General features: G+C 42.3%; 1 protein-coding gene across 11 annotated transcripts in view; it reads right to left on the bottom strand.

The window, feature by feature from the left end:
- Positions 1–26,383, bottom strand: part of ZNF827 (zinc finger protein 827) — a 153,427-nt gene that overhangs the window by 88,674 nt on the left and 38,370 nt on the right. For all 11 annotated transcript variants that reach the window (XR_012498201.1, XM_074338463.1, XM_074338471.1 and 8 more), the window contains exons 3-5: positions 24,848–25,020; positions 18,856–19,336; positions 3,044–3,277 (exon numbers count right to left, since the gene is read on the bottom strand). Coding sequence is in view for 10 of the 11 variants with exons in the window: in XM_074338463.1 (XP_074194564.1) it covers positions 3,044–3,277; positions 18,856–19,336; positions 24,848–25,020 (888 nt within the window). In the remaining variant the exon portion in view is untranslated. The remainder of the gene's footprint in view (positions 1–3,043; positions 3,278–18,855; positions 19,337–24,847; positions 25,021–26,383) is intronic.

The following is a 26,383-nucleotide window of genomic DNA, read 5'->3' as shown; positions in this document are numbered from 1 at the left end:
GTAATCAATTTACTTGGCCCAGCTGTCAGGCACTTGACTTCCCAATTAACAATTGGAAATAGAACTTGAGACGCAGGAAGGAAGAAAACGCAGATTTTCCCAAACACGCAGTTAATAAAAAATTTAGCTTAGTCTCTAACTCATCTGTGTTTTTTCCCATAAAACATAAATGTCAATGTTGTAGGAAAACAATATACCTACAGAGGTTTCTTCACATAGGAAAGTTTCACATGATATTTGACTGGGCCATGTGCCCAACATCCATTGTTAAGGAATTGACATAAATTAACTGAAAACTAGAAATAAAGCAGCCAAAATTATTGGCTGGTTTCCTCTTATTAATTCAACGAAAAGGCTGAAAGGGCCTAAACTACTACAGATCACAGCTTCTATTCTCCAAGAATGAGGTATCAGAGAAGAATCCTTTTATTCTACATCTTAGCTCTTCCTTGGGTCTAAATTGAAAGAGGGAAAAAGATGTATGACAATGCACGGGATGTACGTTCCTCACCCAACTCTTTCTGAGCAGGATTTTCCCCAGCAGGACAGAGGCAGTAAATGAAAATTAGCACAGCAGGAAGCAACAGGGACTCCCACTCACGAGAATGCCTACGGTAAGGCTTTGGGGTATCAGGTGAGATGCACCTGGAACGGCTCTGACTGACCTGTGTAGATGCTTCGGGAAACGAATTACTACTCTTGACTACAGGAAAGGGAATCATGGAAAAGGGGATCTGAACAAACTGACAAGCCCTGTACTTGGATGTCTTCAGGGCAACAACATTGAAATTACTAAAGTTACAACTTGAAGAAAGGAAGCACAGCAAGTTTTTTCCTCACATCTTCCTTCTTTTGAGAGCACTGATCTATCCGTGATTACAAACTCTAATATCTACTTTAAACCTACTAAAGGGTGAGTCCTCTTTACCTTGCAGCTTAGGAATGAAAACATTTGTTTTTACGTCACAGGCCTATTTTTAGGACTAACTTGGAAACTTCTTTGCAGTTTACCTGACCACACTCTGTTAGGGCATAGAAGTAGGAAGTGCCAAGCGCACGTCACTTGCTGAATGAGTTTCCTTGCCTTGGATTTCTTCTGACTAGACATAAGCATCTAGAGGGTAGGGACTGGGACACATTTTTTTGACCTAGGTCTCTTGCACCTTGAATGCTGGAGCAAAAAGTGTTATCTTAGTCTTCAAACAAATTTTCACTTCCACACCACAAAGCGGGACAGATGTCCTTTGGAAAGATGACCATGTCATCCATTCAACTGTTGTTTAACCCCACAGCACATGGACTCAATAAAACTCAACATAAACATTTAGAAAGGCCATTGCTGTCCACCAATACCATCAAATGTACATGGCTGCTTAGCTGTATTCTGTTTGAGGGGCCTCATTATCGAGGACATGATTTCCTACTTCATTGACTCAAACAGCATCAGCCAACAGATTAAGAAGATAAAATGTTTTCTGAAAGAACATTTTCCCTGAAATCTCATTTTTGCATATTATCTTTTGGTGCCACCCCAGCTTTCCCTGCTCACAATAGTGGCTGCACAGCAAACTCTGAAACAGAAATATCACATACTAACATTTTACCATCAGGAGGGAACACGAGTCACTGTCGGAAGAGAATTAAAATCACTGTGCTGTGAAAGCTTATGCTATAGAAAATCTGAATTGACTGGAAAATCAACAGACAGATTCGGTCACCGAGACCTTTTGACACAGAAGGGAGGGATCAACTATATGAAAATATGTTAGTTTGAACATCATTTTTTGAAACTTTAAGCGTTCAGCAATCAGCACAATCTTGCTAGACCTCCCATTAACAGAAGAGAAGCTGCACTGTCATTGCAAAGTTTAGAAAAATGGGGCTACAACAGGATGTAATAATTGTAGCATTTTACATTGTCTATAACAAATCATGTTCCCCTGAAGTTAACGTCCGTTCTGAATTAACACCAAAGGAAAGAATTCTTAACCCCACCAACTGGCAAATACAGGAATTTCATCTGTTCTGATACAATGACTCTAAGTTACTCACTATGAATGTCTTACCTTCCAACTTACTGGTCAACCAGAAACAGTCAGAATCGTTCATGAAGTGACAGAAAGAAAGAGCCCCCTCCAAAGCATATCTTGCTTTCATCCTCTAAGCACAGCAAGTTACAAACTGAAAACAGCTTTTGATTGATTTTAGCATTTTGAATATAGTTTCTAAAAATTATCTTTAAGCAGTAGTGAACTAAGGATGGGATATAAATTGGTAAGTACTCTTATTGACACAAGTTTTCTTTCTATGTTCTGAAAGTCATACCTTTGAATTTGAAAGACACTAAATGTTTAGCTTTCCTGTTCCAAAAGGGATGGGACAGACTGGAGACTGGGTGGAAAAGAATCCAAAGTACTTGAATTTCAAATTATAACCTATTTTTCCAACATTTGATAGGCTGGGATTACATTCAGATACTAGTGAAAAAAAAAAAGCATTCATTCATCTCAAGGACTTAGATTAATTATTGTAATATCCCATTATGAAATTTTCTATTCCTAAAATCTCATTGCAACTCTATTGGTAATTACTTCAAGTGCCATCTCAACTGCTTATTAAGTGAAGAAAAATACTTTTAATGGCCCTTACAGAATATAAAGTATAAATGCACAAAAATGTAAGGTTGTCTATTAAGAAAAAATAGATATTTTGATCAATTAGCAAAAGTGCTTTGAATATCATTAGAATCCATTTAAAATTAGGATCCACATCATCTTGGGAAGCAGCAGTGTTTTCCCACAATTTGCAGTCAGAGCCAGAAAAAGAAGGCTGTGTTTACTAGGACAGGTACACGGCTAGCGTTTGCAAACACACTCACACGCACAACACAGGTATGTAAGCCAAGTAATCCAATCATTCCTGAATTCAGCACAATACTGCGATGCTGTCGCCATTAGGCTAATTATAACCCACGCAGGAAGCAGCCCAGTTGGTTTGCAAGTGAAATAATCCGAATGTGAACATTTTAGAATAAATCAATTACCTGATAGTTTCATGAGAAGTTCAGATGCTGCTTTGACGGACACATCCCGCCTTAGCACATTCGCCTTCCCTTCCTGGGGCTTAAGGGTGTCCTCAGAGATGCCTGGGGCTGGTACTTCAGATTCCGGGCTGAACACGTAGCTGGACCGAGGCAAGGTGGCACTGAGGGCCTCTTCTTCCTTTGGCTCCTCTTTTACTTTAAAGTTAAGACTCATGGGCTCCTTCTGATTTGCAGCTGTCAAAAGAAAAAAGGGATTTTATACACACACACACACACACACACACACACACACACACAAGGCCACACCCCCTCTTAGCTGCCCCCAACTTAATGAAGGATGGATACACGATCATATTGTGCTAACAGCAGGAGGGAGCACGGCCTAATCAAAACTGGCTGACCCTGGGCACGAAAACACAATACACTCCAAGAGCATGTGGGCTTCTGAATCTTCCAAACCTATCCTATTTTAGGAAATGCTGCCTCTACAAAGTGTTTGGGCCTTTTCTCTTTGGTTTCCCTCAATGTCTTCTTTCCTGGATAGGATGCTGCCACCCTGACCTGTTTGTCCTCTCCCTGTCTAATCCTGGTACAGAATAATGCCTTCGGGCAGTTGTTCTGCCATAAAATATTGATTATAAACATATGTCAGAGGCAATCCCCAGAGTGAAAACCTGGGGTGGGGTGAAAAGTGAGGATGGAGAATTTGCCAGCGAGAAGAGCTCAGACTAGAGATATACCACTTTTGCCACTTAAGAGATATACCACAAACAGTGGCGCATGCCGTTGGCACTGTGTTTTGGGTTCCTGTCTGTAGCCCAAGTCATCTCTGAGTCCACAAAGGGCATTTTTAATGAAAAATTGTTTATTTGGGGAATAGATTTGCAGAGAAGTTGCAAAGATGGTTTGCAGTGTTCCCATATATCCTTCGCCCAGTATCCCTAATGTTAACAGCTTACATAACCATGGTACAGTTGTCAGAACTAAGAAATTCACATTACGATGATCTAAGCTGCAGATTCTATTCAGATTTCACCAGTTTTTCCACTTATGTCCTTTTTCCATTTTTAGCAGGGTTGATTGGTGTGGAGTGTGTGGTCAGGGCAGAGCTAACTGGCCTATTATGGGATGGATTCTGTGGCTTGGCCACACTGTACCAGGCCTTCACCCACTAAGCTACATACTACCCAGGAAACACCGAGAAGACAGGCTTCCTCTCTTACCACTTGTCCCTTTCACAGGCATCTTGCTCTCCTTTAAAGGGCCACACAGTAGGAATTTTAGGCTGCTTATTTTGGGTGTGTTTGTCTTTTGAGAAAGAAGATCTCATCCTAATACAAGGTTCTTAGTAACACTTATTAGAATGAGCCTTAAGCCCATTCCTGCTGAACAAATGCGAGGAAGAAAACAAATCCCCCAAAGCAAACACTATCTGCCCCTGTCCCCAGCCAACACACGGGCATGAGATAGAAGGGTCCTTTCTTTCTATCTCATGCCAAGAATGTATATTCTGGAATCACAAGTTCACATAGACCAGCCTATTTGGAAATTGGACTCTAGAGGGCCAGTATGACATTTGGAAGTTTTGCTACCATAAAGTGGAAGAGCTAGGGTTGGAACTTAGGTCCACGGGCTGCCATCTTGTGTCCCTTACCTCCCTCCCTCACACCATTTCTCCATCTTTGGTCCCTATGCTGTGTAACAACAATTGAATGTCACTTGACCTTCAAGTCTGCTAAAATACCACCTTCTCAATGAAGTCCACTCTGTTCAAAATTGCAATCCCCACTCCGACAGTACTCCAATCTCTCCTACCCTAATCTTCCTTTTCCCAAAATATTCATCTCCCGATAACATACGGTTATGGATTAAATTGTGTCCCCCTCCCCCAAATTCCTACGTCGAAGCCCTAACCCCCATGGTGACTATATTTGGAGATAGGGAGGTAATTAACATTAAATGAGGCCGTTAGAGTAGGGTCCTAATCCAATATGACTGGTGTCCTTATAAAAAGAGAGACATATGTGAGGACACAGCAAGAAGGTGGCCATCTTCAAACTAAGGAGAGGGGGGCCTCAGGAGAAACACATTGAGCCTGAACCTCCAGCCTTCAGAACTGTGAGAAATAAATTTCTGTTGTTCCAGCCACTTAGTCTGTGGTATTCTGTTATAGCAGCCCAAACGGACTAATCACATACTATATAATTTTCTTATTTATTACGTTGACCATGTATGGTCTGTTCTTCGTGAAGCCAATGATCTTTGTTTTAATGCTGATGGATCTCGAGTGCTTAGAACAGTGCCTGGCACATAGTAGGTGCTCAATATCTGTATTTGTTGAATGAACAAAATGTATTGGCCACAAATTAGTGACATCAACTGGCACTCCTCTATTACCTGTGGTAAACAAAAACTAAGAATCTCAAAATATTCCACCAAAGGCAATCAGAAATGCTTTCCCTGGATCTCATCATTAGATTGGAGATAAGACCTTAGAGATAAAGTTAAAAGCTTTGTGGCCTATATCACAGTGCTTACTGAGGTGTCTTTTAGTAATCACTTGGACTCTAGCATGACTAAAGGAGCCCAGACCTGAAGGAAAGTGCTTAACGGCTAGCCTTTTGGGGACAATGGCATCAGAATCTGAACCAAAGGGAACCAAGACAGTCTCTAGAGCAATCAGCAACAAGTATGTATTCCCAACTCTAGGAAGGTAGCTCCTAAGAGGACTTTGTTTATTTAGCATATTTCTCCCACTTCCGGGGGTTTTGCTAACTGCCTTCTAAAGCTTCCCTTGCCCTGCGCCTTTCTTCCAGGACCCTTCATAAAATCCTTTTCTGAGATCATCCCAGTTAGGTGTAACAGAGTAATTAAACGGTGTGTGGTCTGTTCTGTCTGTAACTTCAATTCTTTGGGAAGGAATGATATAAAGTGAATGGTTAGGTTTTTTGTGTGTTTTTTAAATGCTTCAGTGCTGCATCTTTTATTTTAAAATGTTTCAAAATTCTAAGGTGAGGCTAGGAAAAAGATAAGAAACGATTGCGGCCCTAGAAGCAAATCCCAGCTTCTAAGAGAGGGCAACCATTATACTGATGCCCTTTAAAGATGTAAGTAGCTTCTGGGAGCATTAGGCAGAATACATGCTACTTAAGACTTAAGAAAAAAAGAAAGCTATTTAGGATTGTTGGTACACCCCGGATTTAACAGAACTTCAATAAGACACTTAAAAAAACAACAGCAAGCTGGATGTGGTTGGATTATACACTTGCGAGGCCCTTTCTACCTGGTTTTCAGCCTGACAATGCCAAGAATGGCATGAAACTAATAAAGTGTTGGGGAAATGTAAACAAGGCTAATGACATGTCAAAAAAACATGTGGGAGACACGTCTTTGCTCAAGTTTTAGTTTCCGAACCATTTGGGTCAAAATAAAAAATGGAAAAATAGAAATATGAAGGCTACCCTGCTTTCTTTCAATAACCAGAAACATTTGCACTGAGAACAGTACAAAAAGCCTGTACTTTAAAATTAATGACTGAATAATTGCCATCGTTTTTCATTATCTTAAGTTTAAAAACCCGCAGTCTTTCTACAGAGCAAGGTGGAATTAAAAGTGTTTTCTTTTTCCTTTGGGAAAATTGCTAAGAGAAAAACAATCATTTCTGACTCACTACATAGTCTCGACTTCATTCTTACTAACAAAAACATTTGTGCACATATAGAACTCACTTCGTACAGGACTTGCACAGCACCTGCCTTGATTTCTGTGTATGTATCTTAAAGCTTCCCGGTACTCTAACGCCGTGAAGAAGCCCCACTAATCAAGAGGCCCCTTCTCTTACTGTTTGTTCTAAACATTTTAGGACCTGAGCCAATTACCACAGATGAGTCATATCTGTAGGTTCCTGTACTCAACGGAGTTGTGCAGCCATTCAAAGGAGACAAATCAGCTTTTTGAGGATTCAAGACAAAGGCTAACATGGCAAAGGAAAGGAATGGCTACTGGGATAAAATGATTCTACGCTTCCAATTCTAATAGGCAGGCATTGATGAGTTGTAAAAGAAAACCCTCTTTAAAGCATCGTGTCATCAGTTCACATGGAGCTTTCCTTGCGAGCACAACGCCCCTCCTTGAGGAAAATTCTATATAACTTCCTTAAAGACCATTATTTTAATTGTTTTAATAAAGCATACAACTAGCATTTGAATAGTTACGCAGGCATTGATCCTTCTGTCAACCACACAAGGTAAATGTCATTACTATCCTCATCTTATAGGTGAGGAAAGTAAGGTCCCAAGCGGTTAACAGACTGAGCCTCCCCACATTCCCCCCCCAAAAAAAAAAATCACAGAACTGCTAGACTCTAGGGCTTCTGGTTAAAAATCCCCCAATCTCTCTCCAAGACAGCCCAAGTTTCTTCAAGGATACAACCCTAAGCAGCTGGATGGTGGGCTTTGCAAAATTAATCCAAAGTGAACTAAATACTGTTCATGAGGAAGGGACGAGTGGGGCATGACTTGAAGGTAAGGGATGTTTTCTGGTAGGAAAGAATTTGGTGGAGATTGGACTACGAGGATGGAAGAGGAGGAACACGCGGCAGCACGACAGCTTCTGTTCCGTCAGTTCCCTCGGGTGAAGGAAAATGGCATTTTCCTTGAGTTTAATAAGACAGAGCTCTCACTTTTACTTCAGAATCTAGCAATTTTGTGAATGCTAAACAGCTACATGAAAAGACTAGACCAACGAGAATGTTACTTAACTACCTCATCTTAAAGCAGAGCCAAAGACTCTTGGACCTGGAAGGCACCATATATCAGTGGTTTCCAAACAGTGTTTCAAGGAACCCTAGGATATACTTCGGGGTTCCAACACATGTTTATTTCTAATTTAAGTTTTGAAGATTGTTTTAAAATTAATTTTAAAACACACACCCTCAGCTGCTGCGTTATATATAAAATGTCAATCCACTGGAGAACACTAATATGTTAACTTATCTTGACAAGTTAATTCAGGTTTTTGTGTGTCACAGGTAATACAGTTTCTCCTGCTATCATAAAAGTGTTAGCGTTCTAGTAATTGATCATTAATAAGGAAGTCGTTGGCTATGCACTGATCTTTCAAAAAATTCACGCCTGTGCATGTGTACCCATGTAAAACTGTACAGTTATGGTATTACTAGAGTCTATAGGCATTTCTTAAATCAGGCTTTCTCTACCTTGGCACCACTGGCATTCTGGGCTGGGTAATGTGCTGTGGGAGACTGTCTTGCACATTATAGGATGTCATCAGCAACCCTGGCCTTTACCCACATGATGCCAATATACTTCCCAATTGTGACAACGAAAATTTCCCCAGACTTTGCTAACTGTCCCCTGGGTATGCCCCTAGCTGAGAAACACTGCCTTCAATAAATGCCAGGATAGATGCAAGTATATCTGCTTTGGTGAAGCTGCTATCATAGATAACAGACATATGTAGATATATAGATACAGCTGGACGTATAATATCATTTATAGAACACTTACTCCAGGCCAGGGGCTATGCTAAGTGTTCACATAGATTAATTTCTCTGATGTTCACAACAATTTTTTGAAGTAGGGACTACGGCTGTATTATCCCCATTCTGCAGATGAGGAATCGGAGACTAGTGAAATGAAATCAATTTCCAAATAACAGCTGATTGACTAATAACCAAGAGTTACTATAGAATGACAGATGGGTTAGTGCATATTGAAAGTTTGGGATACTACCAGTCTGCCATTTATTACGAGAAAGAAGGAGGGCAGTTGCTAAATGTCGACTTTGAAGCAAAACTTTTTATTATTATAGTCTCCTTTTAAGCATCTGAATATATTTAAGTGAAGGGATCCTGTGATTACAAGTTGAATTGTTTGAAATATGCCCTCATTTGCCACAGTGTTCCCATGTAAAGGGTGTTTCTTGAAACGGCAATCAGAGAAATAAATTTAGAAATACACTCAATACTTACACTGCCGTAAGACCTCATCTGATCATAACAGTAATTTCACGTTTCATGCTTACCAAACAGCAACGCTTTTCTAATTGCTTGACTGCTTACACAAATATAATAAATGTGAACTAAAAAAGCTAAAGTTATATTTAGAAATACACGTTATGTGTTTTATATGTTGAGTGTGCACTTAAGATTTTGTTTGAAAACAAATAGGTTCACAGTTAAAAAAAACAAACAAAATGCAAACCATGACTGTTTTCCACTTCCTCATTTTATAATAAGAAAACAGGCTCAGAGAAGGATACGGCCTTTTAAAAATCACATAGCTTGTTAATGATGGAATCAGAGCTCAACTCTCCAGATTACAAACCAGTGCTGTTACAAGTCCCCAAGTTCCCTTATAAATACATGTAAGTGTGTATGACCTGGCTGGGGACCTGGGATTTTTTGATAATTTTATGCACTGTAAGTGAGAAAAAACTGCTCTCTGCAATCATAAGGAAAGCTAAAATTTAATTAAATAATAATAACAGTGGAGTATTACGTTTAGATGTTAAGCATATTATATCTAAATAGAATGTTTAAAACATTAGCTAAATATTTTTAAATCTTGCTCTCCAATAAGGTAAACTACTTAATTTGCCTTAAGTAGTTTTGTAATTAGTGTTTAGTGAAGTTTTAACCATCTCGTATTTCTCATTAATCCCCACCTCAGCTAATCCTTGGCCACACTTCAGGATGTGTGTCCCCAAACCAAGACTGCATAGGTCCCCTATGACAGCTACGACAATTATAGACATAGTGACAAAGGGAAAACAAAACAGTGTCTGGCACAGGGTCAGAGTAATAACAATGAGTGGAGCTTTAAGAACTGTAAAATAAATAAATAAGGTTTTTCTCCATGAACGAAACCACTAAAACCAGCAAGCACATAATCTGCAGAAATCCACTTAACAGACAGGATATCTCCCTTGTCAAAAGCAGGAAGGATAAGTCCTGCAAAACCAATCAAGCCATGAGTAAATGTGAAAGAAAGCTGTATTTTAAATTCATCCTATTAAATCCAAAGAATGAAATGTATGAATAGCAAGACATGATTGGAGCCTAGAAAAAAGAACGCCTAAAGAGTGGATAATATATTTCCAACACTTTTCAGGGAAGTTCGTGACCATCTGCCCAAAATGACATCTCCTCTTGATGGCTACGCTTGCCATTTGAAATTACTATGCTGACATTCTGGTTTATACATCAGTTTTTTAAATGATTTATGTCATCCTGGAACACCCAGAGAGTTTGAAGAACTCTGGGCTGTGGGAGATTATACAATGGCCAAAATGATCCGCCCCGCCTCCCTAAAAGCCCACGCCTTTACAATGGGACTTTGTTCCTTCTCCCATTAAGAGGTAGGGTCTATTTTCCCACTCTGAATCTGAGCTGGAGTTGTGGCCTGCGTTGGTCAGTGGAAGGTGGTGGGCCAGGTCTGAGCCTCGCCTCGAGGTCTCGTGCCCTTCTGCTCTCTCCTTGGAACCCTGCCCAGCTGCCATGTGAACGAGCCTGGGCTAGCCCTTTGAAGAACGACACCCTGGGGAGCAGAGAGAAGCCACCCCAGCTGAGGCTACCCCAGTCCAGCCAGCCCCCAGCCCACCTGGCAATGGACTGCAGATGGATGAGACGGATGCGTTAGCCCAGGGGAGACCCGAAGAAGCACCGTGATGAACCACACCCGAGTTGCCAATCCACAAAATCATAAACTAAGAAAAGGGTGATTGTTTTGAGCTGCTAAATTGTGCAACACTTTCTTACTTAACTCTGTGACAGAGTCCAGTTCCTAGACTTGACCCTATAAGCTGAGGTCCTAGAACATAAGACATAGGGCAACACCAAGGTCATCACACCCTTCGGGGCTCCCTTTAAACAGCCTGCTTACTTTCCACAGACCACCACCTTCTATTCCATCTTCTTTCTTAAGCACGATGGAGGTGGGTGTGAATTTGCAAAACCTTTTCAAGTGAAGTAATATCACGACCTCTGCAAACCTGACTTCTAGAATATGACTAATGGAATATTTTTCTTATAATCAATCCATCATGGAATGCATTGTGGATGATACAAAGACAAAGACGTTATAAAAGAAACATTATCTCCCCCCACAGTAACTTGAAACAGGGGAAGAAGCAAGATTATCACTCAGCAATAGAATGAACTAGCAATAATACAAGCAGCAGCCTGGACGATAAAGACTCTAGGTACCGCTGGAATTCACAATGGGGACAAGTAGTAAAGACCAGAACAACAGGAAAAGGTTTTACTAAAGAAGTGGGCACTATTGTTGGAAGGGTGGCTAGCGTTTCCACAGGCTAGGCAGCAGGGGAAAGGCATGACAGGAATGGCACCTGCGTTGCAAGAAATTCTCTATATACAGGACCACTGTGGGGCAGAGGTGCATGAAAATAGTTACTTTAGCTTTAATAACATTATTAATTATTTTTAGAAAAAGCCCCCCTCCCCCGCCCCCTTCCACCACCATTTTATCTAACAGGAGGAAGAAGATATATGGAACTCCATAGTTCAAATGACCAGACCCCTGGAGCATGAGCAAAGCCAGAGAAACGGAAACGAGAGGGGTGTACCTATAAGCTTGTGAAGGCCGTGGGAATACAGTTACTCAGTAGAAAGCAGGCAGGTGGAGGCATAGCCCGATGCAAGAGGTATTAAAAGAAGGGTCCTTCAGAATGCATTGGAGGGCCTGGGGGTGGGGGAGCACCTGGGGGTGGGGGGCCCGGAGGGGCCAGCTGTCTAGGTGTGACGTGATGGCCAGGAAGGGCTGCATGTGAAGGGCGGGACTGTACATCTATTTCAGAAGACACCGAAAACTTTAACCAGATTAGTGACTGAATTAACATGCGTTAGAAACGATGCCATGGTTTGAAGCCAAGGAAAATAAACAGTGAAGCAGACGAGGTCAAAAGACAGCTCACTCAACTGAGAAAAAAAATTAGGTAATCGCTAATGAAGTGGTCGTGAGCCACGGCTTTGCAGTTAGGCAGCGCTGAATCTTTGCTCCGTCCCTTGTAGCTGCAGCCTTTTAAGCCTCACCTTCCTCATCTATAAAATAGGTTCCATATTATTAACCCCACAGGGCTGTTGAGAGGGTTAAAGGAAAAGAGACATGAAGTTGTTGGCACAGTGCCCAGCTCACTGTAAACACAATTCATTAGTAATAATGCTTATAATAGTAACAGCAGAAGTAGTAACAACAGTAACATTATTAAGTAGAAGAAAATGTATTTCTGAGAAAAGGAAGAAAATGAACTGAATTCAGTTTTGCACAAACATAGACTTTGAAAAGCTTTTCCAGGGGTCTGTCAGGATAAAAAAAATTATTCTAGAGGGCAATTCTAGAACTAGATATACTCTGTCCAGCAGCGAGAAAAGAAAGATCTGGCTGGAATCCAGTCATGATTCTTTTACAGGATTTACGCCGAGTCTTGGTTTCCTCACCTAATGGTTGTTGTCAGACAATATATTTGGAAGCACGCTTTACACTAGAAAGCCCTACAGAAATATAAATTGGCCTTATAGTTACTACTCTTCTTTGCACTAAGTAATTCCTGAAAAGCCTCCAAGTATTAATGCAACTTCCAATGGCGTCTAACATACCGCGTTCAGAGAGTGGCACCCATGCTGGAAACTCTGGCTAACTCTACAACGTCACAGGACAGAGAGAGGAGCCAAGTTCTGGTTTCACTGCTAACTTACTAGGGGAGGGAACACCAGAGCCAGGCCCCCCGGATTAGAATCTCAGTCCCACCTTTTTTTTTTATTAGTTTCAGGTGTACAAAGTAATGTAATAGTTAGACATGTAAACCCCTCATAAACCCTGCCCCCCAAGCTACCACCCCTGACTTCTTATATAGCTGTTATAATACCATTGACCATCTTCCCTATGCTGTACTCCACATCCCGTGACTATATCTACTTATATATTAGTTATAGGTGACATTCAGTATTATTCTACTTCAGCTTCAGGTGTACAGCACAGTGGTCAGACATCTACACAGTCTATGAAATGATCCCCCTGATAAGTCCAGTGCCCATCTGGCAAGTTACATGATCTTTACAACATTGTTGATTATATTCCCCGTACTGTATTAACTATCAATTTGTGTTTCTTAATGCCTTCACCTTTTCACCCTCCCCCCAACCCCATTGCCATCTATCACCCTGATAGATCTAGTACCCATCTGGCACCATACCTGGTTATTACAATATTACTGACTGTTCCTTATGCTGTACCCTACATCCCCATGACTACTGTGTAACAACCAATTTGTACTTCTTAATCTCTTCCCCTTTCACCCATCCTTAACCCCCCTCCCATCTTAAAGAAGTTCCTCTGTGATTCCCTGTAATACTGGTTTGGTGGTGATGTCAGTTCCACCATTTTTATTAACTGTGTAAACTTGGGCAAGTCTCTTAACCACTCTATTCCTTAGTTTTCGCCTGTAAAATGGGAATACTATTTTGCTATAAGGCTGTTATGAAGTTCAAATGCATTAAATGGCTCAGAGTAAAGCACTATGTAAGTGATTATTAAGGAAAAATACTGAACAGTGAGTAAATGTCACAAAGTCTCCATCCACTGAAGTTCCGGCACACGCATGTGTGACTCCAGGTCCCACTTTCTTGTAATGTCACCTGCCCCTTCCTGTGACTCAGATCAGTCCTCGTTTCATGGAGCCAAGTCACTGAACAACAGGAAGGAGCCACACTGTCCTTCTTACAGGAATCACCACCAGGTTCAATAAAAATCTAAGATTTCAAGGGCATTCAGGCCGTCTGTAGGTATCAGGCCCCTAAATCCACATCTGACACCAGGAATTTTAGTCACATGGTCAGTGAGTGCCCATCATGAGAAAAGCAAGGCAGGATTAAAAAGAAGGCCAAACTGAAGACAGAACTTTGTGGAAAATAAGCTCATTGCAGAAGGCACCTGAGCATGGGGCGTTGGGAGAGCCCCCTGGCTCCAGGTCTTGAAGTCTTAGGGCGTGACAGCCACAAGGATGGCATTTCCTTGAAAGAAGTCTCATTTGTTAAGATGTTTTATAGGAAGCCAATCAGAACCACCAGGCAATAAGGATAAGCCAGTTTACTGGGCATCCCCCATTCTTCCTTCTCCAGCAGCACAAACAAGGTATCACAGGATGGGGCGCTACCATTCATTGACTAACCATAGTATAACTATGAATGCACAAAATTGTAGGAAACAGATGAAGCGGCAGAACAAAGGCCTGTGGGATACAAACACATTCACCAGCTCCCCTTCCTGTATACAAAAACACCTTTGCTATTTTATGGCTGAGCTCCTAGTAAATTAAAAAACAATTCAGCTTGCACCCATTTGTAAGTCATTGCTTTAAAAAGTTCACCTCTCCTAGTTAAAATTGTTTCAGTCTCAATTTTTAAAAGGAATAGCATGTGGGAGAATGCATAAATTTTTTTTTGCCAGTTTCCCAATTAAAAGTAGTTGAAATGGCTCATATCTTTTATTTTCGAAAACCAGGAACAAAAAGATATTCTCCACCAACAAACTGACATGTCAATTTTCTGTCAACTGCTTGGTTATAATTTGGAGAGCTAGAATTCAATTTTAGATCTTGAAAAGTATAGTTTTCAGAAACAAGAGATAAGGTAAGGCCATTCATGGCAGGCAACTTGGAACCAGCCTCCAAGTGGTAATACTACCAGCTCCTTGACGTTCTAGATGAGTCTTGAGACTTTCTAGTTCTAATTAGAGAACATTAAGATGCTTCTTTTAGTTCTCCTGTCATGAGGCCCCATGAGGAAAAACGGGGGGGGCTCGATGAATATGACTCACCCAGGTCTCTCATTCATGCCAACCTGGACCTGCAGTGAATGCCTCAGACCCATCTCCCAGCACTGTGCCCTTTCTTATGGTCGGGGAGAGAAGGCAAGGGAAGAGAGCTGTCCTGAAAAAAACTGTACCACTTACCAAGCTTATATTCCACAGCAGTGATCCTCAATCTCGGCTGCATTTTAGAATCATTTGAGGATTTTAAAGAAAATACCAGTGACTAGTCCTTATTCTAGACCAATTAAATCATAATTTCTGGGAGTGGGGCTGGACCCTGGCATTAAAAACAATACAAACAAACAAACAAAACACAACACCCCAGGTAAGTGTAATGTGCAGCCAGAGTCAGAACTGCTGCTGGATACCAGATAAGTATACAGAAATACTGGAGACAAGGCACGAAGCAGCGGTAACTTCAGTGCTCTGAGGTTAGGTATGCCCCTCTCCCATGCACACCCCATCATGGGACCCCTGGATCACGTGCCCTGACATGCAATGATGTGTATATGTCTGCTGGCTCCCGAGAAAAATCTATGTGAATACGCAGGGCTGCAGCCCTCAAAGGGCTGCCTTCTAGGGCGAAACCCTGAGCAAAGTTTATAGAATTATTCTTTTCGCTCAGTCCAGAAAGCCAGGATCAAGGGCTGCCCCATTCTCTTCCCGGAATCAATTATGGTGCTGAGCCGGAGAAGCCTCGGTTCCGGGGAGCAGCATTCATCTTGAAGGACCAAGGAATGTTAAGCGTGGGCTCAGGCAGAAGAAGAGTTGATGCTTTGGAGAAGGGGTTTGATTTCACAATCACACACGCTGGGAAACATCACAACCAAGGTGGGGACAGGAGGAAGATTTAGAGTCCATTTAAAGCACCATTCCACCAGAGATTTTTAATCCCACTGGGTTCTCCTAAGTCATTTTTATGCTCAGTTTTAGTTGAAGGAGCAAGAAAGACTCCCCTTAATAACCAAGCAAGAAAGAATCAAGTGTTTTCCACCCCTCCTTTGGACACAAGTAGGTATGTGCATGCTTGAATTTGTCACTGTGTTCCAGTTCTGCAGACAGTGGCGTGGCTGGCACAGAGACTCGCAGACTCGGTGCCCACAAACAGCTGCACCCGACAGTCCCAGCAGGTGCACGCACAGAGCCCAGCTCAAAAATCATCGCAAGAACAATGGCACCGTTATGACGCCGAGGGACGAGACCCAGTGCTAACCACTACTACACTACATTTGATGAGGGAAAGAGCTAGAAACCCAGCTACAGCTCTCTGGGATTTGGCCTTTTGGTCCTGGGATCACAGCCACAGACAACGGCAGGCACAGCACCACGGTGACAGCAGCTATCAATCACAGGGCCCCACCAACCAAAGAGTTAGTGGAATTCAAAAAAAAAAAAAAAAAATCCCTCCAGAAAATGTATTCCTTTCCTTTTAACATCTTCTCTTCCCATGGGCTGCATTGCCACAGTCACCAAGTTTACATTTACATCCAAATATGCACACACACAAAAAATTACCGATGCATCTCACTCCCCGGTGACTTTATAACAGGTTGCTAGGTAACAGTGCACACAAGTCGGGTTTCAGGACCTCTAGTAAGCCACCATAAAATAGCTGCATGGGCCTTTTGCATAAATAGTGTGCATTTGTTATCTGTTTTCTTCTGCCAATTGATCAGTGGGTAAATACTGCGACTGCCAAATCGTAAACAAATCCCCATCAATAGCTAACTGAGAAAACAGATCACAACAGAAGACTTTGGTGCACAGTGTTTCACCCCAATCTACCAACATGCTTTCGGCGGGTGTTGCTCCTGTTTGCAATTCTGGCTCTCAGCAGCCGCAGGCCTTATGTTAAGCTCCCTGAGATTGGGACTGGAGTTCGTTACAGTTGGATGTGGGACACCCAGAGCTGAGCCGAGCAGGAGTGGTGCATCATACACCAAGTGTTTTATCTAATCCTTCCTTCATCCCCTCTGGCCTTCCTGCATGCTTGAAAATTTCCTGGGGTTGTGGAGTAAAGAGAGTAACCCCTTACTAAGAGTTATTCACCCCCACTTAGTTTTCCCCATCTGTTAAGTAAAGAAACTACCCCTTTCTAAGTTACACTAAGTGATGATGCCATTTGCTTTCTTGGGAGTGCACTGGAAAAGACCCCCAAAGGACCCCTTTTTGCTATACTATTGGTGGGGAGATCATCAAGAAAGAACCAGGGATCCCACGGAGGTGAAAATTAAAGGGTCAGCGGCAAAAGGGGCACTAGAAGCCTGCACGTTCTCCATAGTTTCAAAAATGGTTCCATATAAAACTCAGAGTCTCTAAAAGCCCATTTTCCTCTGGATTGAGATGGAAAAGGGGGAAGGTGGGGGGAAGAGGAGTAGAGAGCCCCCAGTCCTTCTGGGCCACAGTCAGACACACTTGAATTCCTGGGACTTAATCATTCCCAAGACTTCCTCACCTGCACTGCAGGTTGGCGCCTGTCAGTTCTTCGCTCTCTTTTCCTCCTCAGCTCATTTCTGTGACGCCTCATTTCCATCCCCTACCTTTTCTCATTTCTTCCAACTAGTGTCGTGTACTCCTGAGGGGCAAAGATCTGGGGTGACAGGGACATTCCAAAAGACCTGACTGAAGTGTCACTGAGCACAGGGCGTTCGGAGTGAAGCTGAACCTCTAATTCACCTGGCAATGACATTTAGTGAAATGCGACTCACAGTCCATTTAAAGGAAGGCGGTGACCAATTATTCTCCATTTAAAAGGGTATTGTCACTCTCCAAAGAGCTGAAATGGCATTTGGAAATCATCGTGGGGACTGCCGGCTTCACTGCAAGACAGAACCAATTCTCAGCCGACCTTTCCCCACCCTCCACATCGCCTTTAAAATTTAAAATCATACTTTAAAAAAACCGTAATGAGTAGCAGCACCGTCCCAGGACATGCTTTATCATTCCAAGGGAGTCAGGAAAAACAGCCTCCCTCAGTGTCTCTACGCCCCCGTTCAACTCCACAACTTAATCAAAGAAATTGGGGGAAAAAAAAAAAAGATAACTAAAAGAAACATCACATATCATTTGATGGTGAAAGTGATTTCTATGAATAAGAATACATTTTTACAACTTTACATTCTATTGTCTTTCCAAATGGCACTGGGGCAGTTAGAAACGCTTTTTTTTTTTTAAGTTATAATTCCACTTTACATGAGGTACCTAGAGTAGTCAACTTCATAGAGACAGAAAATGGAAGCGTTGCTACCAGGACCTGGGGGAGGGAAGGGTGGAGAGTTATTACATAATGGGTACAAGGTTTCGGTTTGGGAAGATGAGAAAGTTCTGGAGATGGATGGTGGTGATGTTTCCTACGATAATGCGAATGTACTTAATGTGAAGGAACTGTACACTTAAAAATGGGTACTTTTATGTTGGACATATTTCACCACAATAAAAAAATTTTCCACTGGGGAAAAAAAAAAGTTAAGATAATCTTTATCATTTGCTTGAGTTTTAACAGTCTCTCATTCCTAATAGTTGTCTCTGGATGTAGGTCCTTTAAAACTCTTTCAGATGAAAACAAATGAACTTGAATGATGCCGAACGAGATGTTCCACACAAGCACTTTGAAGAACCCAATGCAGAGACAAGTTAAATAGGGACCAAGGTCAACAGAAAGAACGGCCACCAACCTAGTTCACCATGTGATCTTCCCCCCACAACAAGAACCCATAAAGGAGAAAAACCAGAAGGAAATCAACAATCTCTACTGTTTCTAGACCCAAAGCACAGCAATACAGCAATGCCTACTTCTAAAGCACTGCCAAAAAAAAAAAGAAAGAAAAAAGGAAAAATTATGAAGGTGCAGACTATTAGAATGTAAAAAGAGACCTTGCAATCATCTAGTCCTACCAGTCCATTTTACAGATGAGAATACTGGTCGAGAAGGAGAGAGAGAGAGAGAATACAACCCTATTCAAGTACCTGACAGCTTCATGAGAAAATCAGACGCCATCTTAACAGAGATGTCCTGGCTGAACAATGCTGACGCACTGTTGGCCACATACTCGGACGGGTCTTTCAGCTTTGTGTGGTTGGCCGGCCTGTCGGCAGCATTCAGGGTAAAGGAGGCTGGCAGGCCGTTATCTTCCTTGGGTTCCTCCTTCACCAGCAAAGGCGAGACGCCAGCCCCTCCCTGGCTAGTCCTCTCTGGAGTGTTGGCCGTCATCATGGTCCCCACTAGCTCTGTCCCTCCTCCTTCCCTTTGCTGCCCCAGGCAGGCACTGTCACTGAGGTGGGAAGATCCCTTGACATCTGGGTCTGGGATCTCCTCCTTCACCTTGGCTTCTGTCCTCAGGAAGTGCTGATGGCAACGCATGTGGAGTTTCAGGCTGAAGTGGCGTGAGGAAGTGAAAGGGCATAGCTGGCACTGAAAGGTCTCTCCCCGGTCCTGGTGCTGATGAACCTGACGAAGAAGCAAGAAGAATGAGCTATCCACCGTGTGCGTATGGAAAATGCCTTGCTGCACATCCACACTATTTGTCAACAATTACCTCCCAGTACAAAGGGCTGGCCCAGGAAATAAAATAACCAGAGGAGCATTTCGTTACTGTGCTCCAGGTAATGAGGGCATCCCTAAACACAGAGCGGGCCCAGGTAGGTTAAGAGTCCATCATTAGAGCCACGTTCACAACTGAGGATGCTGTCTGTCAATGGAGGCCTTTTGGGGCAGTATCCTCTTAATAGTCCAGTCATCTGATCTCGGTTGATGTCTTCAGAGAAAATATTACAAACCCAGCAGAATGCGAACTTACATAATTACTCGTGGTGGGTCAGAAGAGGTAATCTGTCAAGTAATTCCTCTCATAATGGTAACACTTTGCATGTACCCAATTATTGCCACCCACAGAATCGGTTGTTTTGCAAACATAATTTCAATTTTCATAATGCTTCTCTAGGTAATTAAGAATGTGGAAAATAATGTCTCCAGGGTATTCCCATTTCATAGACAGGGAAATTGAGACTCCGGAGTGAGTGGCTTGAGCAAAATGACGTATGAAGAAAGTAGAGTGGGGGGAAAAACCAGGGTCTGATCTCCACCAAGGAGTCTCAGCAAGATGAAACGAGTGTTTCCAAACATGGGGCTATCATGCTCAGATTCTGATATCTGCAATGAAAGAATGCTGACTTTTGAATCCAGTTCCAGTCTTGCACGCATGTGTATACCTGCAAAAATTGCAAGAAACTTTTTGTCTTCCTGTCACTGCCAAATTTAGTGCTTGAAAAAGTGAGGAAATCATTGCACTGGCCCAAGCCAGGCTTCGAGCTGGCAGGTGCTCATAAGCTTGTAACTTCCCCTTTCATCTCTGCCAATGTACTTCGGTGCTGACCTGTTACACCCTGCTATTTCAGGACTGGCCTTCCCTTGAGTAGAAACTGCCAATTGTGTAGATTTGGGCCAAATGATTTGGGGAGTTGTATGATCTGGACAAACAAGTCAGCAACTGGAATTCAAAACCAAAACAAAACTGACACCTCATCTTCCAGTGGTGATCTGAGCGGGATTTGAACCCATGTCTGAGAAAGGTTAAAGGCTGGTTCGTTAATCCACTGCACCACCTGGCCCCTCTACACAGGCTTCCTTTCCAAGAAAGCAAGTTTTACTACAGCTGTTTATGCATTCTGAATGCAATCCAAAAGCATTATTCACCAGCCAAAACATACTTTTAAATAATGTTAAGTGACCAACAAAAGCAAAGAAATTAAACGTTAATGGTGAGATCCTGTCGCTACAGCACCCCACTGTGGCTTTTTGAAAAAAACAACAGAAGTGATTCTGGGTACCCCCCCCTCAAAGCATCCATTTTTCAACAGAAATCATCATATAAATTCAGTTGCAGCAAAGCCTTGCCCATTAGAGCCTTTCCCTGCCAGGTCTGGAAGGTCTGGGGAGTGGAGAGAGGGGAATGGACACTGTCACTGCCTGTGAACATCACCCCTCTTGTTCTTTCACCACCAAGGGATCTCACTCTGGAGCTGATGGGTTCGTTTGCTTTCTCACAGAAGCGTGATGATTTCCCCACCACCACCCTCCACCCCATTCACGAAGAAGCAGGCACCTCAGGGGGCATCAGGTCACAGCCCCAGGAGACCCTGACAGGTGCTGCCCAAAGCATGCCCGGGAACCAGGTGGTAAGGTCACAGGGCAGAAAGCTTGCATGGTCCCCGGGAGCAGTGTAGTGGGGCAGATTCCATTTCATAAGTGTCCTTCCATCTACTGACCCAGGAGAGGAGAGGAGCTCATCCAAGAACAGAAGCTCCAGTAGGAGTTTCTGGAAAAAGGAAAAGCAAGTTCTATAGTCAAAAGGGAGCCCTAGCCAGAGTTGGAAAAGGGTCTGTGCGCATATATTATATGCGGGCTTTTTTCCCACCAGGTCCTGGCCTGGCTATATTTAGTTGTGGGGAAATTAGTGACAGTTTAAAGGAAAAACAGTGGAGGTGGTGTTGGCTTTCACACTTATAATTAATTTTATTTGAGCTACACCTTCCCAAAGGGGCTATATACCACATTCGGCCTTAGAGAACAGTATTACCTCCATCCTCCAGTTAGTTTCTCCTCTTCTCTCCGACAGAAAAGCACTTTCTGTTACAATTTTTATTCTCTTTAGCTAACATTGACTTTAAAATCCCCTAGTCTGCTAATGAGAAAAAACTCTTGTCTAAAACATGTCATTCTTTCCAGGCCACACAGAGACGTACGTATCCACTGGTCATTCTGCACCAAGAGCACAGCACCCACGCTAAGGGGTGGGCAGGGAAGGAGCTGTCACATCGTTAAGTCGAGTTCCTGCAGTCGGATGAACATGAGGAAACTTGGGGGACATGTCCTCCATCCCCCTTAGGGGACCTGGCCAGGCAGGGAAGGGGCTTACCCAAGAGTCACAGCTCCCAAGATGGCAGGCTTGAGACGGTGGGACTCAATCAGCAACCTGCCTCTTTCTGGCCATTGCTTCCCCAACACTCTTTATCGCAGCAGCCCTCCTCACCTTTTCTGTTCAACGTTAGCTGGTGAATTTCACATTGAATTCCTGTATGCTCCCTCATCCAGGAAAGTTGTAAAAGACTTAATGGAAATCTAAGATAACCTCGAGGAAGCTGGAGGCATTTACATCTCCTTCCGTAGCAGCTCGTAAAAACATTTGCACAATATATGAAGGAGGAAAAGCAGGCTTAAAAAAAACATACAGGGCCAAGCACCCAGTACGAACGCTGTTAATACCATATTGGTGGAACAAATAAAGCAGAATCTGATTTTTTTCTTAAATAAATCTATATAATCTAGATAGCAGGATACACAGTCGAATGATACTAATGGTTATTTCTGTATGATGAGATTAAAGATCACTTTTATACTATTTTTGTGGGTTTTTCTAAATTCTCAACACTAAAGATCGATCCAAAAAAGACAAAAGCAAGAAAATGTATTGTTTTAGACCATGTCACTAGTGTATTTCTACACGTAATCATTAATATACCTTCAGATAATATACTTTCGGATAATAATTACTTCATGCTGGGCACTGGGTTAAGTGGCTCATGTCTATTATCTCATTTAACTCTTATAACAACTCCATGAGGTAGATTGCATGATGATTATCTCCATGAATAGAAACAGAAACTTGGAAAGGTTAAATGATTTGCCCAAAGTCTCACAGCTACTACAAGTCGTGGAACTGAGATTCTAACTACGGGTTTTTCTGACCACACAGCTGGAGATCTTAATCTATAGGCTATGCTGCCCCCACTTCTTAGGCAAAATTCCTTTTAGAAAAATCTATCTTTATTTGTAGTCTCTGATGAACCCAGTAGAGGGTATCTATTCCTAAGACCACAGCCATTATATTTCTATGTGGACTACATTTGCAAAATTTAGCAAAATTCAAGTATATCTAATGAAAATAAAACCATGAATCCTTTGATTAAAGAATTTTAAAAGGCCCACAAGTGAGGTGTAGAGCAGAGAAAAGAAACAGTACACCATTTGATAAAATTAAACTTGCATGAGCCCTTCTCACACTTCCCTTATCAAAAGCTCCAGTCTTACCTCAACAGGTTAGGACACAATAAGTTTGAATAAAGTGGTAATTTCACACAACTGCTTTATTGTACTGGTTATTGATTTGTTCTGAAAGCATTCTAAGACCCCACGACCCGCAAAGCCCTTGCAGCTCTCATCTATAACACTGTCATGGCCGACCGTCTGTATCATCAAGGGACCCAACTCATCTCCCTGTAGTTTCAGGGTCACTAGTTCCTGCTCTTGAAAACCCAGCTTTTTTTCCATGGGTTTATAAATAGGTTGTTTTAAGTGACCCTGAGCTGAAACCAAGCTTACAAGGTGTCAGGCGAGATGCAAGTTTCCTGCTCACTGAAGCTTTAAATTTGCCAGACCCGATTTCTGAACACAACGTAGGACACAGTAACGAAAACAAATTTTAGTTTTAAAGGCATTTCTCTTGAAGTCTCATCCTGTTAATGAAATCCACTTTGCAGGTATAAAATGTGAGATTTTACTTTGGGGAAGAGGTGATAGAGGATGAGGAGGGTTAAAGTAAAAACTAAGTAGGCTCACTAAAATTCAACCAACCAGAACTCTTGGTTAAATGGATTCTGAAGATGAAGGGCATGTTACTCCCCGGAGAAAAAGGCAAATGATAGAAAACAAATTACATCATGGATTTAATATTTTTTTAATCTTCTAAGCCATTTCCTAAAGTCAATAGAGGTTCTGTCCGATCACACTTTTTCAGAGCTACCATTCTGAACAGTGAGTACTGATCTATTAGAAAGGTTAGACTACAAGTTTTGGAAAAAAAAGCAAATATCTTAATATGTCCAGGCACTATCCTTACGGCAGGAGCGTAAAAACTTTATAAACAATGTCAACAGCCAAACCATACTGAAAATATCAGTGAAAATGACTGTTGTTATTACTAAGGTGCTAAAAGGTAGTTATTGAAATTATATAACTATTAAAGAACATTGCTATGTTAGATACTTTGCTAATATTATCTCCTTAAATACTAATGACAGCTCTCCTAAACATTACTGTTCCCATTTAACAGGTGAGAAAATTAAAGAGTCTAAAAGCTCATTTGCTCAAGGCCAATTAGCTAGTAAGTTGCATAACAAGATTTAAATGAGGATCTATCAAATTCAAAAGCCCACGCTCTTGATCTTATGAGTTTCCTCCTTGAATGTCAGACAAAACTCTTCGTACTAATGGCGTCTGCTAAAAAGATTTCTAGATGACTAAGTTTTCCCAGATCTCACAGAAGAGTGACACATAGAGTGTACCCAAGACTATATGTTTATTAAAGGCACAAGCCCCTCATTGTTTGCAATAAGACATTGAAAACAATGTTTGGTAAACGTGACCCTGGGAACTACGACAGCTTGAACCTGACAGCCTTAGGGAGGACTCCATCTTGTCAGGAATGGCCCAAACTTCCCGCAGGCCTAAACTTGAAGCCCAGGTATGTTCAATGTCCTCACACCTCCTATAAGGTGTCTGGGTGTTATACTCTGGGTTTATAAGCAGCAGAAGAAGGCAGTGTCTCTAGGAAGGGGTGCAGGTCTTTCTCTACTTCTTTGAGTACCCCAGAAATGCATCGCCATGTAAGGCCAGGTTAGGCTACTGCTCCCCAAAACAGGATGGCTCTACACGACATATATAGTGTATTGAAGCTTCTCTCTGGCTTTAAATTCTTGGCTGTAAATTGGATGTGAAGACCTTTACATGAAGACTCTTTTCAAGGTGAATCATTTGGGTTACATTCCGCTCTTGGGACCTTGAGCACGTCATCCGTGGGCTCCGCCACTGGCCCCTCTCCTGCCTAGAAGCCTCTCGCTCCAGCCTGCACCACAGCCTTGGCTGGGCGGGCCTCCGCACGAGGCCTGTCCGCGGCTGGCTTACCTTCATGTGGGATTTGAGATTGTCCTTGCGAGCACACCGGAATGGACAGAGCGGACACTGATGGCTTTTTAAACCTGTGTGAATCACCATGTGCCGCTTCCAGTAACTCTTCCTTTTTATAACCAAACCACATATTGGACACTGGAAAGGCTTTCCGCTTTCCTCTTCTGAGGCTTGGAAGAAGGAGAAAGAAAGGAAAATTAAGGAAAACAAACAGGCACATTACATCTAGCACTCATTCGCACTGCATTGCTTTGTAAAGGACGCTAACAACGAGTTGATGTTTTTTTCTTGGCAATCTCAAGACTTTACCCACGAGGAAGTTTTATTACTGTTTTTCTTCAGGTAGAAGCCCATGTTCATCTGCTGACTTCCATCTGGATGCCATTTTTCAAAATCGGATCATCCTGCCTTCTGAAAGTCTTACTTCCAAGGGCCATCCCACACTTGGGAAGGCATCTGCAAAGGGCTTTGCTGGGCCTGACCTGGCTCAGTTGAGAAGCCTCCGTTCAGAGGCTTGCTGTCCTGAAGGAAACTGCCAGACTCAAGTCCGTATATGAATTCCTGAACGTGGAAAACGGCAAGTACTAAAGACAAATCACATGGGACAGAGAAGAACGCACTGCAGCACGCTGAAAACCAAACAGCCATCATAAACCTCACAAACCAAACTCCAACGGAGACCCATTTTAGGCTCCCTACTGCTGTCTTGTTTAGTTATGGCCTGAGCAGATGCTGCTGCCAATTCAGCCATCAGGGGGTCTTAAGGTCAGGGCTTTTCACCCTCTCATTTCTGTCCCTCTGGCTGCCACTAACAAGAAATGCTGCTTCCTCTGCCTTGTGACTGGGCCTCGCTGCCCATTCTGGGAAGAGCTACAACCAGGCAGCCCCACGTGCTTCAATTTTTCAGGAAAGAAAACCAACCAACCACTTCCTCCAAGGCAAGCTAAGCTCACTGTCTCTTCCACCACCCCCACGGGGAAGGGTCTCTGCTGTGACACTGTTCCTACACATCGGGCAGATGCGTTTATACTCGTCAGTGCCACACTAGCCCTTGCAATTTGGGAATATAGAAAATAAAAGCAGGTAGAGTTAAAGTCTCAGACGTTCCCTTCTTAATCCTGAGGGACCAGAAATATTTCCAAACTGTTAAATAAATTGTAATACACTCATAAAATAAAATATATGAAGCTATCTTAAAAAGGAGCTACATCTATAGATGCTGATATAGAAACATGCCAAAGACACTAAAGAGTTAGTGGATAAAGGAAGACATGAAACTATGTCTAGGGCGGTTCTATTTTTGTTTTCTAGAAAATGGGAATCAATTGTTGCTAAAACCATTAGGTGAAAGGTTGATAGGGAACTTTATAAAGGATGCATCAAGCTGACAACACATGAAACCATTGATTTATCTAAACTTCACTAAAAAGGGGACAGACGTGTGCCTTCTGATAAACCATCTACAAAATAAATATTCTCAGAAAAATTTAATCAGGCCTCTAACTAGCAGTTTACTGGAAATAAAGGTGATTA

The sequence above is a fragment of the Rhinolophus sinicus genome, linkage group LG07, assembly GCF_036562045.2.
Source record: "Rhinolophus sinicus isolate RSC01 linkage group LG07, ASM3656204v1, whole genome shotgun sequence".
In the NCBI taxonomy this organism is placed as follows: domain Eukaryota; kingdom Metazoa; phylum Chordata; class Mammalia; order Chiroptera; family Rhinolophidae; genus Rhinolophus; species Rhinolophus sinicus.
The sequence above is the reverse complement of the archived record's forward strand: the minus strand, read 5'-3'. Positions and strand labels throughout refer to the sequence as shown.